At 33.9% G+C, this 15,980-nt stretch overlaps 1 protein-coding gene across 5 annotated transcripts in view; it reads right to left on the reverse strand.

Moving 5' to 3' along the window:
- Positions 1–15,980, reverse strand: part of how (protein held out wings) — a 151,450-nt gene that overhangs the window by 19,186 nt on the left and 116,284 nt on the right. For all 5 annotated transcript variants that reach the window (XM_089103256.1, XM_089103210.1, XM_089103284.1 and 2 more), the window contains exon 5: positions 11,220–11,340. In XM_089103256.1, coding sequence (XP_088959382.1) covers positions 11,220–11,340 — 121 coding nt within the window. The remainder of the gene's footprint in view (positions 1–11,219; positions 11,341–15,980) is intronic.

Here is a 15,980-nt window from a genome sequence, read left to right on the forward strand (position 1 = left end):
TTTTTAGTATATTTCAGTATATGTACAGTTAAAACTTATATACCTATATAATACAAAACAATCATGCATTTATAATGATACATATGAAAAAATGTTTAGGGCATAGAATTAACATTTGACATAAGTTTAATCACCCTATAGTAACTTACGGGTAGCTGTCGTTCATAATCATTAAGAGTACATAGCAGTACTTTTTTTATGCAGGATATACCACAGAAGTATGTAAGTACTTTTAATACCTATATTTAATGCGTCTTCTTCTTCTTTGAGCAAGAGTACTCAACACGGGCGCCATTTTCAATCCCCTCTTTTTGGTCAACAGCTACGTCATTATTTTTGTTAGAGGCTATAGTTCTGTCATTTTGGCTACATCAACATAACTTTCAGCATTCAGTAATTGTAGAAATAACTGTCAGCTACTTGGTTATATGGATTTCGTAGGACAACATGTGGCAGAAACAACACTTCTTACAAGCGATTGCTGAGAACTTTTCGCAGGGTCCTGGCCTCCTATTTCCATCAAATAGTTTTTGAAGTTAACTTCAATACGCGCTTTGAGATATGTATGTGCATTGAATTACTCAGAAGCAGATGATCAAGCTAGATGTTGTCCCGGCAAAATACCTCCGCAAAATCGAACGCGTTAGATGGTTTAACAAGGTAGAGAACTGGGAGATCATCCGGTCTTTTAAATCGCGACCCCTGTTTGAGCAGCTAGAGTCTTGCTCGTTGCGTAAGTTCGGTCATTTCCTTCATCTGCCAACTCAAGCACCCACCCAGCTCATCTTCGACTTCGATTCAACTGCAAATGGCTGGAAACGCCCAGAGGTAGAGTACGCACAAGATGGGTGAACGTCATCCACGGTCGACTCACTGTAAGGAACATCGACCCCGATGAATCTCCTACCCTTGCCGAGGACAGAACACTCTGAACACGATTAACGGCACTGGCATCTATTTTCCTCTACGCTGGCAACGTTGCCAAGCAAGAGCTTTAAGTCAAGTTAGTTAGATAAGTAAAGTAGCTATTTTTAGTGAAAAAAAGAATATAAGCATGCACTATCTAACAAAAGCAAAGCGGTACTTCATCATGTGTGGAAAGAAAAGTGTGAATGTACTGAAAATAGTAACAAACAAGTATTTACTGTATGTACAGATATAACTAGTACATGGAATTACATAATGTTGTTACAAGGAACAGTATTCTTAGTTCAATGACAAATTTGTCGTAACAATAATTGGCGGAATACAGAGACATTCTCAAAACAGTTTGTTTTTTTTTATCATTAGTCACTCGGCATATGTCGTTCTTCTATTAGCCAATCATGTTATATATATATATATATATATATATATATATATATATATATATATATATATATATATATATATATATATATATATATATAAAATATATATATATATATATATATATATATATATATATATATATATATATATATATATATATATATATATATATATATATATATATATATATATATATATAAAACATGGACGCGCAACTAGCAAGTAGCTGCAAGTAGCCATGTAGCACAAAGACGGGGATATAGCCAAAGAATTAGGACACAGTCAAAAAGACAAATTTAAAAAGACAGTCAAAAATATTGACAAACAGGTTAAAAATATACAATATTTTATTGTAAGTCTAATTTTATATTTATTTATTTGTTTGCTTAAGACAGCTCTTATATATAGAGCCCAAATATTCATTTAGTTTCATCTAAGCTTAAAAATGAGTCGTCATCTAAAATAAAACCCAAGCGCCCGTTTAATGTTGGCGCTTCGGATGATTTTGACACGCAAAATAAAAAGTTTACCCTTAAATTGGGCTTATTTGTGCCTGGGTAAATTGATTATTTTATAGCTTTTGAAATGATATTCCATGGAGACAAAGCCCTTAGTACTATATTATCCGTCCGGATAATGTTCCTACATCTACATTCGATGACGAACCAGATTAAGGGTTTGGGAGATTAAGGATCGTCTTGTCCTTATTGTAGAGCGTACACAACACCAAAATTTATTGAAGATCATACATAGATCACATACGATGTAGACCATATGGCAAAGATGGTAGGAAATATTTTACGTGATCAAGAGACAAAGGTTCGGCGGTATAAAAGAGGCGTAATTTGCAATGGGGGAGGAGGTAACTGTCCCCTCCAGACCCAATTTTGCCCCCACCCGAGCTTAAATTCAGTTTCTGCAAAAAATCTTGTCAAAATTAAGACAAGCCTGCATAATTCAAGTATCCAGAAACAGGTCAGTTTTCTTTAGTACATCTTTGCCTTTATGGTAATAGGTAATATATTACTCATTTTTCAGTTTTCATTGTCATTTTCCCTTGATTTTGGAAAATTAGCTACAACTTTGCACCCCCCCCCCCCCAGGATTTTGACGAAATTACGCAACTGGGTGAAGGGATGTTTTTAACGTTAATTTGAGGAAGCAGGAGCTTAAGTATGTTATTGAATTGAGGGCGAATAGTTTACCATTTTAGACAAGAAGAAAATATTCAGGGAGGAGCCAACGGCAGGAATGTCCTTACTTTTGCCCTGTGTGTGGTGTTATTAGTGAGAATGTTGGTCAGTGCGAAGAACTGAGTGAGTTTCAAAAGGAAGTGCATGGAAAGTGTAGGCTTGATGAAAGATGACTAGTGAGTACAGTGAGGGGCGAGTATCTGTAAGTGTTGAAAGGTTAGGACTATTCCTCAGGCAGGCAATGGAGCATAGAAATAAATATTTGTAATATGTGTACTCTTTTTGTTTCAATGTGATTTAATTAATATTATTCTATATTGCCATACAAGGTGTATCGAATGTTTTTATTTGGGGGGGGGGGTATTTTTTATTTATTTTTTTTTAATACAAAAAATCGAAAATATGCAACAAAAATCTATTTATATGCATTTTTGTAACATTTTTGCGAGGCAGACAGTTTTTTTAGGGGGGGGGGGGTAAACCCGGTACCCCCCCCCCTGTATATATCCTTGTTGCTATGGCTGCCGGGATTTCACAGCAATGAAAGTTAATACTATAAATTCTAAGGATTGCCATATATAGGCTATATTTAGAATTTTTTTTCTAGCTGAAATTCTACTGTCCCATCAGCGCTCAAATAGGTAAGTCATCTTCGTTTTAATTTGTCGAACAATTTTGCCGCAATTAAGCAATTCGGCCCATTATGCAGTATAAAGGGAGAGCGGTACCAATACCTCGTAATAGGTCAAGGAGGCACGATATAAACAAATTTAAAACCCCTAACTAAACGTATTAATACCATATTATAAAATAGCTTTAAACTTATTTATATTCATAATTATGAAGATAGTCTCATTCTGATAAATATTATGTTAACGGCTACAAACCAAGATAAACACCTAAAGATATTTGAGACAAGGATATAAAGAGACCTTTACCTGAAGGAGAAGAATCATGCAATGCGTCGATGTGATTTTAACGAGTTTTACTTATAAGAGGAATGGGGCCCCAAATATGGGGCGTGATCTAGTCACTGTCAGCTTTGATAAATAGCCACAATCTAGTCAACATCTCATAAACGAGTGTAACACAAAGATTCATTATCCACTCGGCGCATATGGTGCTCCTTGTTTCGGTTGTAAGCAATGTATGATGGTAACCTTCTCAAAGAAATTGCAAAAACCCGAAAAAGGCACTCAACTGGATGATTGCATTTATCTGATTCATCGACTAGCCTTTTTTGGGAGGACTTTTTTGCTCTTGTCATATCTTGATGTAAATAAAAGAATACGATGTCATATTTCTTTTCAAAAAACACAATAAATTCTAAATTACTATTAGTCATATGGGTGAAAACGTTCAGGTAAGGCAACAGGAGGTACAAGAAGTAGAATTGAAAGATGGGTAACTCATTTCCCACTTATCAATCATACATTTTTGATTTGGGCTTGAAATTTGAAAAGGCTTTTTGCGTCTTTTCCAGCTGAAATGAAACCAAAAAACGACTTATTAAGTAAATTAAATAAATAAAAACAAGTTCTTTTAACTGAAAGTAAGGAGCGACATTAAAACTAAAAACGAACAGAAAATTATTCCGTATATGAAATGGGTTGTCCCCTTCTCAACACCTCGCTCTTTACGCTAAAGTTTTTTGTTGTTTAAAAAAGAGAGTTGTGAGAAAGAGTCAAACTTTAGCGTAAAGAGCGTGGCGTTGAGGAGGGGATAGCCCGTTTCATATACAGAATAATTTTCTGTTTGTTTTAAGTTTTACCGTTGTTCCTTACTTTCAGTTAACAGAACTTATTTTTTATTTAATTTCTGAACGTTTTTTAAATAATGCAGGTTTTGATTTTGGCTCACCGTACATGATTAATAAACACGAAATTTGCATATTAGTTTTACATTTTTTTGACTAAGTGGCTTTCTCGAAATTTTGATCGGACGATTTTGAGAAAAAAGGGGCGGAGGAGGGGGCCTAGTTGCCCTCCAATTTTTAATTACTTGAAAAGGGCACTAAAACTTTTGAATTTATTTACGAACAATTTTATTAGTAACAAATATACGTAACTTACGTATTAACTTACGTAACGAACTTCAATATTCGTATATTTTCATTACGTATATTAGGGGGTTCACCCCCTAGTCAATACCTCGCTCTTTACGCTATAGTTCGAATTTTGTTTTCTAGGAATGACCAAAGGCCGTTTAAAGCCGTTTGAACCAAGGCCCTTAATCCCAAAGGCCGTTTAATTAGAATGAATAGCTCTTATGAAAGACTAAAAAAAAATTAGCGTAAAGAGCGAGGTATTGACTAGGGGGCGAACCCCCTCATATACGTAATAATTTCTGTTTGCTTTAAGTTTTGATGTTGCTCCTTAGTTTCAGCTGAAAAAACTTGTTTTTTTTTTATTTAATTTCTGATCGTTTTTTAAATAATTCTGGGAAATCCGGCGCTTCCTTCATATCAATGTCCCTTCCCCCATGAAAGCTTTTTTCATGGAAAGATCCTCCCACGTAACCCACACCCCTGAGAAAAATCCCCCCTGAAACATTGGGCAAAGTTCATAACTTGCAGCCCTTCCCCCGGGGACTGCGGGGGATTAAGTCATCCTCAAAGACATAGCTATTATATTTTTCAACCATGCTGAACAAAATAGCTATCTCAGAGTTTTGATCAGGCGACTTTGGGAAAAAAAGGGGTGGGGAGGGGGGGGGGGCAGGTTGCCCTCTGATCTTTTTGGTCACTTAAAAAGAGCACTAGAACTTTTAATTTCCATTCAAATGAACCCTCCCATGCATGGGCGCCTATAAACCGAATTCCAGGGGCGGGGGGGGGCAAATCCTCCGGCAAAATGGCACTTTTAATGCTATATAATAGAAATATCAAAACAAAAATATAAAAATATGGCAGCAACATTCAGCCAGGGGGGCTGGGGCCCCCCTGCCCCCCCCCCCTTATGGGCGCCCAAGCTGCCATGATATTCTAGGACCACTGGGTCAATACGATCACCCCTGGAAAAAAAAAACAACAAACAAATAACCCCCCACCCGTTATCTTTCTTCTGAAAAAAAAAAAAAAAAAATTCCACATTTTTGCATATTGGAGCTTGAAATCTCTACAGTAGGGTTCTACGATACGCTGAATCTGATGGTGTGATTTTCATTAAAATTCTATTATTTTTAACTGATGTTTCCCCCTTTTTTCAAAAATAAGGCAGATTTTCTCAGGCACGTAACTTTTGATGGGTAGGACTAAACTTAATGAAACTTATATATTTAAGATCAGCATAAAAATCCAATTCTATTGATGTGTCTATTGGAATCAAAATTTTCGTTTTTAGAGTGTCGGTTACTATTGAGCCGGGTCGCTCCTTACTTACAGTTCGTTACCACGAACTGTTTAATTTTTTCAAATTCGGGAAAGTGGCGGAGTTTAAACTCAGACACCACATCCCTCTTGCGCACTTTCAAGCCTTGGTTCATAATTAAATTCCCTAAAATGAGTAATTAATCTTTCAAAGTAATAAACACCTTTTAGCAATTGAACGAATGTCCCCAGCGTTGGTTAATAGAGTGGTATAAATAGGACCAAATGAAACAGTTGTTATTATTTTTCACTTTCCTTGAATCTTTGGTTAAGGAAACAAATCGTTTTTTGGCAAGTGTATAATTCATCTGGAAGTTTTAGTACTTAAAATGAAATATAACTTAGAACTATATACGAATTGCAGGGCAGTGAGCTTAGTCCACAAGTATCACAATCATTTTAAAAATGGAACACACATGCAATATTATTTTCGACCAGTGCGCTTGCGGACTATTAACACGCATGTTTGGTAGGTATTAGTTGTACCAGCTGGGGTGACGCTGGCAGAGAAGGGCGTTTCTGGCCAGGCCCTCAGGTGGTCAGCGTTGGAAGTGCCCAGACCAGTGCAGACGGCGTTTCTTGATGACTGACCCGATGTCACGGCGCTGGTAGCATGATCGATGGACATCATCATTGCTCATTCTGTCGGTTCCTCTGACGCCGAGGATCCTCCGAAGGCAAGAAGAAAACCACTATTTGTCGAGTAAAATCAGAATTTAGCAAATCTTCTGGTTCGAATTTGGCACATTCGGTGTCTAATACCGTCATACATGCACATACGCATTAAAGTGCGCAAGGGCACTGGTCCAAAACAGCGATAATTGGGTTTAAAGCAAATGACTTGTGGAGCACGTTCACCATTTTCAAAAGAGTAATGTAGGTCAACATTTAAAGCATCCAAACCGTACATGGTAATGATGTCTCTCTGATGAGCTCTGATTCAAAACATACTGCTTGATAACGTCTTTTCTCTAATCTGTTTGAAATATTCTCTTGTATATATGCTATATTTTCCTTCTATTCGAAATTTGCATTTATTAATCACGACTGTCTGCCCTCGCCTGTTTCTGTTGATATTGTGTTCATTTTGGCTGTTTTCCTTTGACTCGGAAAATTCAAGCGATGGTTGTTGTAGTATTAGTAAAGGTCTACTGACAAGGAGATTTTTACTAATATTAAATAAAAAAAAAACAAGTTTTTTAAACTGAAAGTAAGGAGCAACATTAAAACTTAAAACGAACAGAAATTATTCCGCATATGAAAGGGGCTGTCCCCTCCTCAACGCCTCGCTCTTTACGCTAAAGTTTTCTGTTGTTTTAAAAAATAAAGTTGTGAGACAGAGTTAAACTTTAGCGTAAAGAGCGAGGCCTTGAGGAGGGACAACCCTTTCATATACGGAATAATTTCTGTTCGTTTTAAGTTTTAATGTCGCTCCTTACTTTCAGTTTAAAAAACATGTTCTTTTTTTATTTAATTTCTGATCGTTTTTTAAGTTAATGTAGCTTTTATTTTGGCTCACCGTCATTGAATAAGTAAACAAAATTTGCATAAAAATTTTAATCTTCTTTTGCTAAATGGCTGTCTCTAAATTTGGTTCTGACGTAATTTACAAATTAACTTACGTAACGAACTTCTATATTCGTATATTTTTCTTCTGGCAAAAAAAACGTTGCAGATATAGTTGCAGATTTTATCAGATATGAGGATGAAACCTATGTGAGAGGGTTTTCTGATACGTAGAATATGACGGTTGGATTTTCATTAAAATTAGTTCACCTGTAGGGGATGTATCTTCCCTCTTTGAAAAATCAGGTACATTTTCTCAGGCTCGTGGCCTTTGATGAGCAATGCTAGACTTAATAAAATTTATATATTTAGAATCAGCATTATAAGCTCATTCTTTTGATATACTTATTTAAATCAAAATTTTAATTTTAAAAGTTTCAATTACTGTTGAGCATCATCGCTTGTTTTTTTTATTATTACGTATACGTTATTGAGAATATTATGGTGGTCTGTTCTAATCCAAAGCCACCCAGTGTAAGTTAAAATTTTGAACAAAATTTAAATAAAATAACCCAGAATCACACAGGACCTTTAATTAGAATAGATAGCTCTTTTGAAAGCACTAAAAAAAACTGTAGCGTAAAGAGTGAGGTATTGACTTGGGGGAGAACCTCCTCATTTATGTAATAATTTCTTTCGTTTTAAGTTCTAATGTTGCTCCTTACTTTCAGTTGAAAAAACTTTTTTTTTTATTTAATTTCGGATCGTTTTTTTAAATAATGCTTGGAAATCCGGCGCACACTTCATAGAAATGTCCCTTACCCCAAAGAAACATCATCCACAGAAAGATTTTCCCGAGTAACCCCTTGCTCCAGCCCCCCCCCCTGAAAACAATCCTTCCTGAAAATGTCTATAAACTTCCCAAATAACCAATACAATATATAAGCAATGGGCAAAGTTCATAACTTGCAGCCCTTCCCCTGGAAACTGTGGAGAATTAAGTCATCCTAAAAGACATATTTATTAAATTTTCAACTATGCTGAACAAAATGGCTATCTCAAAATTTTAATTGGGTGACTTTGAGAAAAAAATGAGCGTGGGAGGTGGCCTAGTTGCCCTCCATTTTTGGAGGGCACGCATCGCGATCTTTCCTCGAGCAAAAAATGCAAATTTCCACTTTTTTGCAGATAGGAGCGTGAAACTTCTTTAATAGGGTTCTCTGATAAGCTGAATGAGATGGTGTAATTTTCATTAAAGTTAATTAAAAATGCAAAATTCCACATTTTTGCAGATAGTAGTTAGAAGCTTCTTCAATAGTGTTCGGTGATAAGCTGAATCTGATTGTGTGAATTTCGTTGAAATTAATTAAAAAAAATTGCAATTAAAACAAAATTTTATAGTTAAAAAAAAATTGACTTGTGAGAAAGTCAAACTTTAGCGTAAAGAGTGAGGCGTTGAGGAGGGTACAGCCCCTTTCATGTATTGAATAATTTCTGTTTATTTTAAGTTTTAACGTCGTTCCTTACTTTCAGTTAAAAAAAACTTGTTTTTTTTTTTATTTTATCTGTGAACGTTCTTTAATTATTGCAGGTTTTGATTTTGGCTCACCGTGCATGAATAATTAAAACAAAATTTGCATATTAATTTTACTTTTATTTGGTTAAATGGCTTTTTCGAAACTTGCTGAATTTTATTTACGAACGTTTTTATTAGTAATAAATATACTTAACTTACGAATTAACTTACGTAACGAATTTCTATATTCATATATTTTTAATACGTATATTAGGGGGTTTGCCCCCTAGTCAATACCTTGCTCTTTAAGCTAAAGTTCGAATTTTGTTCCAATTCTTTAAAATGACCCCTTAATCACAAAGGCTGTTAATTGGGAATAAATAGCTCTTATGAAAGTACTAAAAAATCTTCAGCTTAAAGAGCGAGGCATTGACTAGAAGGTGAACCCAATCATATAGCTAATATTTTTTGGTTAGTTTTAAGTTTTGATGTTGCTCTTTACTTTCAGTTGAAAACTTGTTTTTTTATATTTAATTTCTGATTTTTTTTTTTAAATAATGATGGGAAATCCGGCGCCCCCTTCATAGCAATGTCCCTTCCCCCATGAAATGTTCCTTCATGAAAAGATCCTCCCATATAACCCCCGACCCACCCCCAGTCCCCACTACCAGAAAACTGAAAACGTCTGTATACTTCCCAATAACCAATACAATATGTTAACATTGGGTAAAGTTCATAACTTTAAGCCCTCCCCCTGGGGGCCTCGAGGGATTAAGTCATCCTAAAAGACATAGTTATAATATTTTCGACCATGCTGAACAAAATGGCTATCTCAAAATTTTGATCGGGTGACTTTGGGAAAAAAATGAGCGTGCGAGGGTGCCTTGTTGCCCTCCATTTTTTTTGGTCACTTAAAAAGGGCACTAGAACTTTTAATTTCCGTTCCAATGAGCCCTCACACGATATTCTAGGATCACTGGGTCGATACGATCACCCCTGGGAAAAAAAAAACAAATAAACACGCATCCGTGATCTTTCTTCTGGCAAAAAATGGAAAATTCCACATTTTTGTAGATAGGAGCTTGAAACCTCTACAGTAGGGTTCTCTGATACGCTGAATATGATGGTGTGATTTTCATTAAGGTTCAATAACTCTTAGGGGTCTTTCCCCCTTTTTTCGAGAATCAGCCAAGTTCTCTCAGGTATGTAGATTTTTATGGTCATACCTACAGTTGATGAAACTTATATATTTGAAATCAACATTAAAATTTGATTATTTTGATGTAACTACTATTATAAAAATTCCTTGTTTTTGAGTTCCGATTACCATTGAGCCGGGTCGCTCCTTACTTACAGTTCGTTACCACGAACTGTTTGATACTGAGATTTAGCTAGTGCCGACTTCAGACAATCTTAGTTTTTCATGAATTTTTTTAAAGTAATCAGGAAATTCTATAGAAAATCTGATTGGCTTAAAATTAGCACTTGCTAAATCATAGTGTTAGCAAATCGTATTGAGAGTGCTTCTTAAAGGAACTAGTTCTTTCCTTTTTTGAAATCCTTTGTTTTGAAATTTTTTTACAATCTAAACTTTTTTCTGTCTTTTCCTCTATTACTATTATTTTTTTCACAAAATTTTATCAGTTTTTTCTCCAGTTAATATTCATAGATCCAAACAGAATCGTTGAGGTGTTTGAACTCGTTACAATACATCAAACATAATTTTCGGCTTTTGTACTAAAGACGGTGCTTCCAACATCGCTTTAGCACCAGTTTAGCCATTAAGAACAAAAGCCCTGCCCTGTCAAAGATGAATGAAATATATATTTAATTCCTTATAGGGCTCAGTCTCTATGAATATAAATACGGACATATGGTAAATCAAAAGTCATTTTTGTTCTTGCATTGATTTCGCTCTCTGAATCATTATTGAATAGACTACGCCAGGGTGAAGACTAATATAGTCATTCACTAATTATTATGCGCATTTTTTTCTTCTAAAAGGGAAAAACTGAGGTTATCCAAATCAGTCACACTTAACTTTTTTTTTTCTCGACTCACAGAAGTAAATGAATTTGAAAGGATTGATAGTTCAGATTTAGAAAATCTGAAAACATGATCAGGATTAGCATCTCACAGAGCACTTAGCAGCTTCGAAAAGGGGGAGACTATAAGTCACCCATCCTGTGTAATTGCTTGTACCAGAAGAATTTAATAGGATGGGTTCGGAAGGCCGAAAATAATAAAGAAAATTAATGCGGTAGTAAAAGTTTTAAAATTGTTCTTTATTATTTTTTTTTTTACTTTAATATTCAAGAGTACTTACATAAACTGAGAAGGTCAGCCGTTTTGGTAGTAGGTAGCTTACAGGAAGAATCCCTATAGGTACCGTTGATTATGGCCAACTCCATAAGCTGTCTCTTTTTCAGTTCATCTTCACCATCAGCCTATAAAATAAATAAATAAATCTCATTTATTCTTCTTCATCTGAGCAAGATTAAATATTACAGGTTTAGTCAGTGGCACGGTTAGTATTCGGCTCTAGATGGTGTCTTAGCATAAACAAAATTACATTATCAGCCAATTTTGACGAATTATGCACTAAAAAAACAAGAAAGCAATGAAGAAACTTGATTTACGAGAGCTAAACTTGATCAACATAAACTTCAACCAATTATTATCATTACAATTGTATAAGAATACGCAGTGGTGTCAATTCACAAAACTTTAGGGGGTGGTGGGGGGGGGCAAAATATATTTTTCAAATCTTGGGTGACAAAATTGTTTTATCAATTTTTTCAATGAAAATATCAAAAAAGGCGTTTTTCAATAAGAATGTTTTTTTTTCAAAATCTAGGGGATAGGAAGGGGCAAAAATGCAGGGAGAACATACCCCTCCCCTCCCACTCCAATTGATACAATTGGGAAAATGGAGCCAGTACTTTTTAGGGGGTGAGATCGAACTTAGTCGGTAAACGCAGCAGTTTTACCGACCCCTGCCGTGAGTTTACAGATGGTGCCACAATTTTCCATTTGGTTAAAAAGAAAACAGCATTAAAATAGTGACATGACGTGTACCAAAATTTGAATCTCGATTGGTAAATGCAGTGGTTTAAGTGACTCGTGCAGTGATTATACGTATTGTATTTGAAACGGACATTATGCTAATTTTTGACAAAACAGCCGGTAAAAATGACCAGCCAGTCGGTAAAATCTCTTATTCCCCCCCCCAAAAAAAAATGGCTAGTAACGACCCTGTCTGTATTATATATATATATATATATATATATATATATATATATATATATATATATATATATATATATATATATATATATATATATATATATATATATATATATATATATATATATATATATATATATATATATATATATATATATATATATATATATATATATATATATATATATATATATATATATATATATATATATATATATATATATATATATATATATATATATATATATATATATATATATATATATATATGTATGTATGTATGTATGTATGTATGTATGTATGTATGTATGTATATATATGTATATGTATGTATGTATATGTGTGTGTGTGTGTGTGTGTGTGTGTGTGTATGTATATATATATATATATATATATATATATATATATATATATATATATATATATATATATATATATATATATATATATATATATATATATATATATATATATATATATATATATATATATATATATATATATATATATATATATATATATATATATATATATATATATATATATATATATATATATATATATATATATATATAAATTGAAATGGAGTAAACAACGCACTTTCGCTGAATTTTTTTACGAGATTGAAAAGTCTACAAAGTTTAACTTTTAGGAAACGAATTAATACATAAAATAAATAAATCATACCGTGGAAAATTATATCTTTTTCTTTTTTTTACTGGTTGTCATACATTCCAGGACTAGCATTAGGAACAGGAAAAATGGGATTTTCTGTGAAGGCGCTTGGTTTTTAGGAATAATAAATCAAAGAAACAAAGAGGGCTTTGACAAACCAGAGCGAAAGAACAAAGGAATAGGGGAAATATAATTTATTTTCATTTAAGACCTGATGGATGAGCTTCAAGTAAACGGAAGCGATATTAGTCATTCTATGTTAGGATTACCAGAACTTGTCAAGGAGTACAGAGATTTCCAAGTTTTCAAGTTAGAAAAAACAATTGCTGGTTCTACCGAAGAAGCAGCAGACCTATTACTGAGGGCTGAAACTAGCCAAGAGGCCATAATTTCCCAATATGCATTAAAAACAGCTTTTATGCATTTAAGTAGGATAACTTCAAAGCCTTCCGAAAAGGCGATTTGAAAATTTTACACGCAGTTAAATTGTAATAAATTTTGCTAATTTTTTTTAATTAAATTCCGTAGTTATAAATCAATCCTTACAACTGACTGTCACGCAAGAATTTGTTCCAGGACAGTCAATATTTTGGAGGAAAGTCGGGAAAAAATTCAAATATAGCAATAGTCAGTACTTGTGCATTATATGTCACCCACCACTATATACTGTACAAGGAAATACTGCAGGAAACTAGACAAACGGGATTTTGGTAGCTAAATGGATGGCAAAGCGTGATTTAAAATTGCGTTTACAATATTTAAACTGTTGTTTTTTGGGGTTTAGGGGGGGGGGAGGTACCTAGGTTAGGTTACGCTATTAAGCTATGCTTTTAATAGCGTATTTAGTATATGCTATGCTTTACCCCCCCCCAAGTACAAACATATAGCCCAAATTTGTTTCTAAACTATTAAATATTCGTCCTATTTTATTTTATTTCATTAGCATTAACCAAACTTGACTACTTTCGTGGGTGCCGTATACTGCACAAGTACCCAATAGTTTTACGCTCCCTAATTTTAAAAAGTACACAACAGATTATCCGAAGTGAGGAGGGATGGAATTCGTCAAAACCGATGACGAGGAAAAATTATACAAAAATGAAAATAATATTAAAGATGGAATTTTAGGTAGAAAACGGTCTCTAAGATCCCCCCCTCCACCTGCACCCGTGGACTTGCTTAACACCAAAAACTTTTATTCAGTGGTCAATATCCCTATTTTATTACCAACTAAATATTATAAAAACCAATTGAGAACCTGAAAGCCTTAAAGGGTAACTAGTACTAAACAGACGCTAAAGAATAGGAGGATTAATGGGACCTTCTTGGGAGGATGTAAAGAGGCTTTGAATAAATTGGGATGGAGGAGGAGCATGCGTTTCCATGTTGGCCTCAGGCCGCTTGGTGCTGCAGCTAGGTGTTAGTAGTAGTAATAGTAGTATAAGAATCATTATGCACGTGGCAAAACAGCGAAAAATCAGCAATAGTTTTACAAAAGTCACTAACTTATTTTATGAAATAATTTTTATTTTGCCGTAGGCCTATACTACTTCCAATTATTTAGTCAATATAAAAAAAAATTATAAACTATACTAATTGAAACCAGACGATCCAAAACAAAACCATTACTTTATCAAAATATTTCTTTTTTATTATTTAATACGCGTCTTACATAGATTATAGTATGATGAGTATGATCTACAAACACTAGATTGTATATGCAGTATAAACTATGCTAATTGAAACCAGACAATCCTAAACAAAACCCTTACTTATCAAAACAATTTTATTTTATTTAATATGCGTCTTACATAGATTATAGTATGACCAGTATGATCTACAAATACTAGATTGTATATGCAGTACTTAGTTCCAAAATTTAGAAAACTGAAAATAAGAAATGATCTCTTTGGACGTTAGATATAACATTTGAATATTAGAATTGCAAGTAATTCCAGTTTAATTTTCTTTAAAAATACCGGTTTCTAGGCACATATTTCTTGGCAATCTCAAGCAACATGATTTAGCAAACGTCTTTTTTTTGCACTCGAAAGATTCTACATAAAAAAGAGAAGATTTAGTGCGAGAAGATAAATCTGCTTTGGATAAACAGCGGAATTTCTACATTTAATTAAAGTAAATTTAATGCCTTCTTGAACTTTTCTCACTATTTCTACATTTAATTAAAGTAAATTTAATGCCTTCTTGAACTTTTCTCACTATTTAACAGTAGTGAAAAGTAAAAAGAGGTGGCAAATACTAATGCTACTCTATATGTCATTTACTGATCTAAAAAAATATCACTTTAGATTATCTTCAAGATTACTGACATCCTCATATCGTCATGACCGTAGATTAAAGTTTCTGTTTAGGCTTATTGAGGAAATGCATAGTGTTGTAACTCGTAAAATTGGTCACGGTAAAATTGGGTATTTTACGTATTTTACCGTAATTTTACGGATCCCTGTAAATGGTATTTTACCTATTTTACCGGTATTTTACCTATTTTACCGATATCTTACATATTTTACGATGCCTTGCAATTTTCACAGCACAAAAGCGCGGAGAGTCTGACAGAAAAGGGATTGAAGATAATTTTGTTTTATGTATAGCTGTGTATAGCCCCAGTTTAAAAGTCCGTCTGTCTGACTTCAGTCTCTTGTTATCAGAACGATAAAGTGCACTACAGTAGCCTACAGATTATTGCAGTTTTAAAATGCTGAAATGTTAGCTGAAATAAAATTATATTGGGTTTGTGTACCAATTCTAAATAAGAATCTGAGGCTGCTTGAGGAAACATGCGTTGTGACCTTTAAAGAATCATAACTATATACAAGTGGAATATGAGCTAACGTTCCTGGCATCCGTATATTTCTTTATCGATCAAGCGGCTTTTTGAGACACTGTATCCAAAATTGGAATTCCGTTGCAGTCTGAGAAACAAATTAATTTTGAATGCAGTTAATTTTTAAATATAGCACCTAATGTCTTTCTTTTTTTCAAGTTTTTCAACAAGCACATATCCCGTTCCAACGAGAATGTAGAAATAATTTTATTTAGGAAGCCTGAGCAACGGAGGCTCCAATTAGAGAAGAGGGCTATTTGATCCCCTAGATTTTCTGCCCCCTCCTAGAATGCAAAATCCATTTTGTGTATCTTCATTGAA

This window comes from Artemia sp. Qi Xiang Cuo, chromosome 1, assembly GCF_049724085.1.
Source record: "Artemia sp. Qi Xiang Cuo chromosome 1, ASM4972408v1, whole genome shotgun sequence".
Lineage (NCBI taxonomy): Eukaryota > Metazoa > Arthropoda > Branchiopoda > Anostraca > Artemiidae > Artemia > Artemia sp. Qi Xiang Cuo.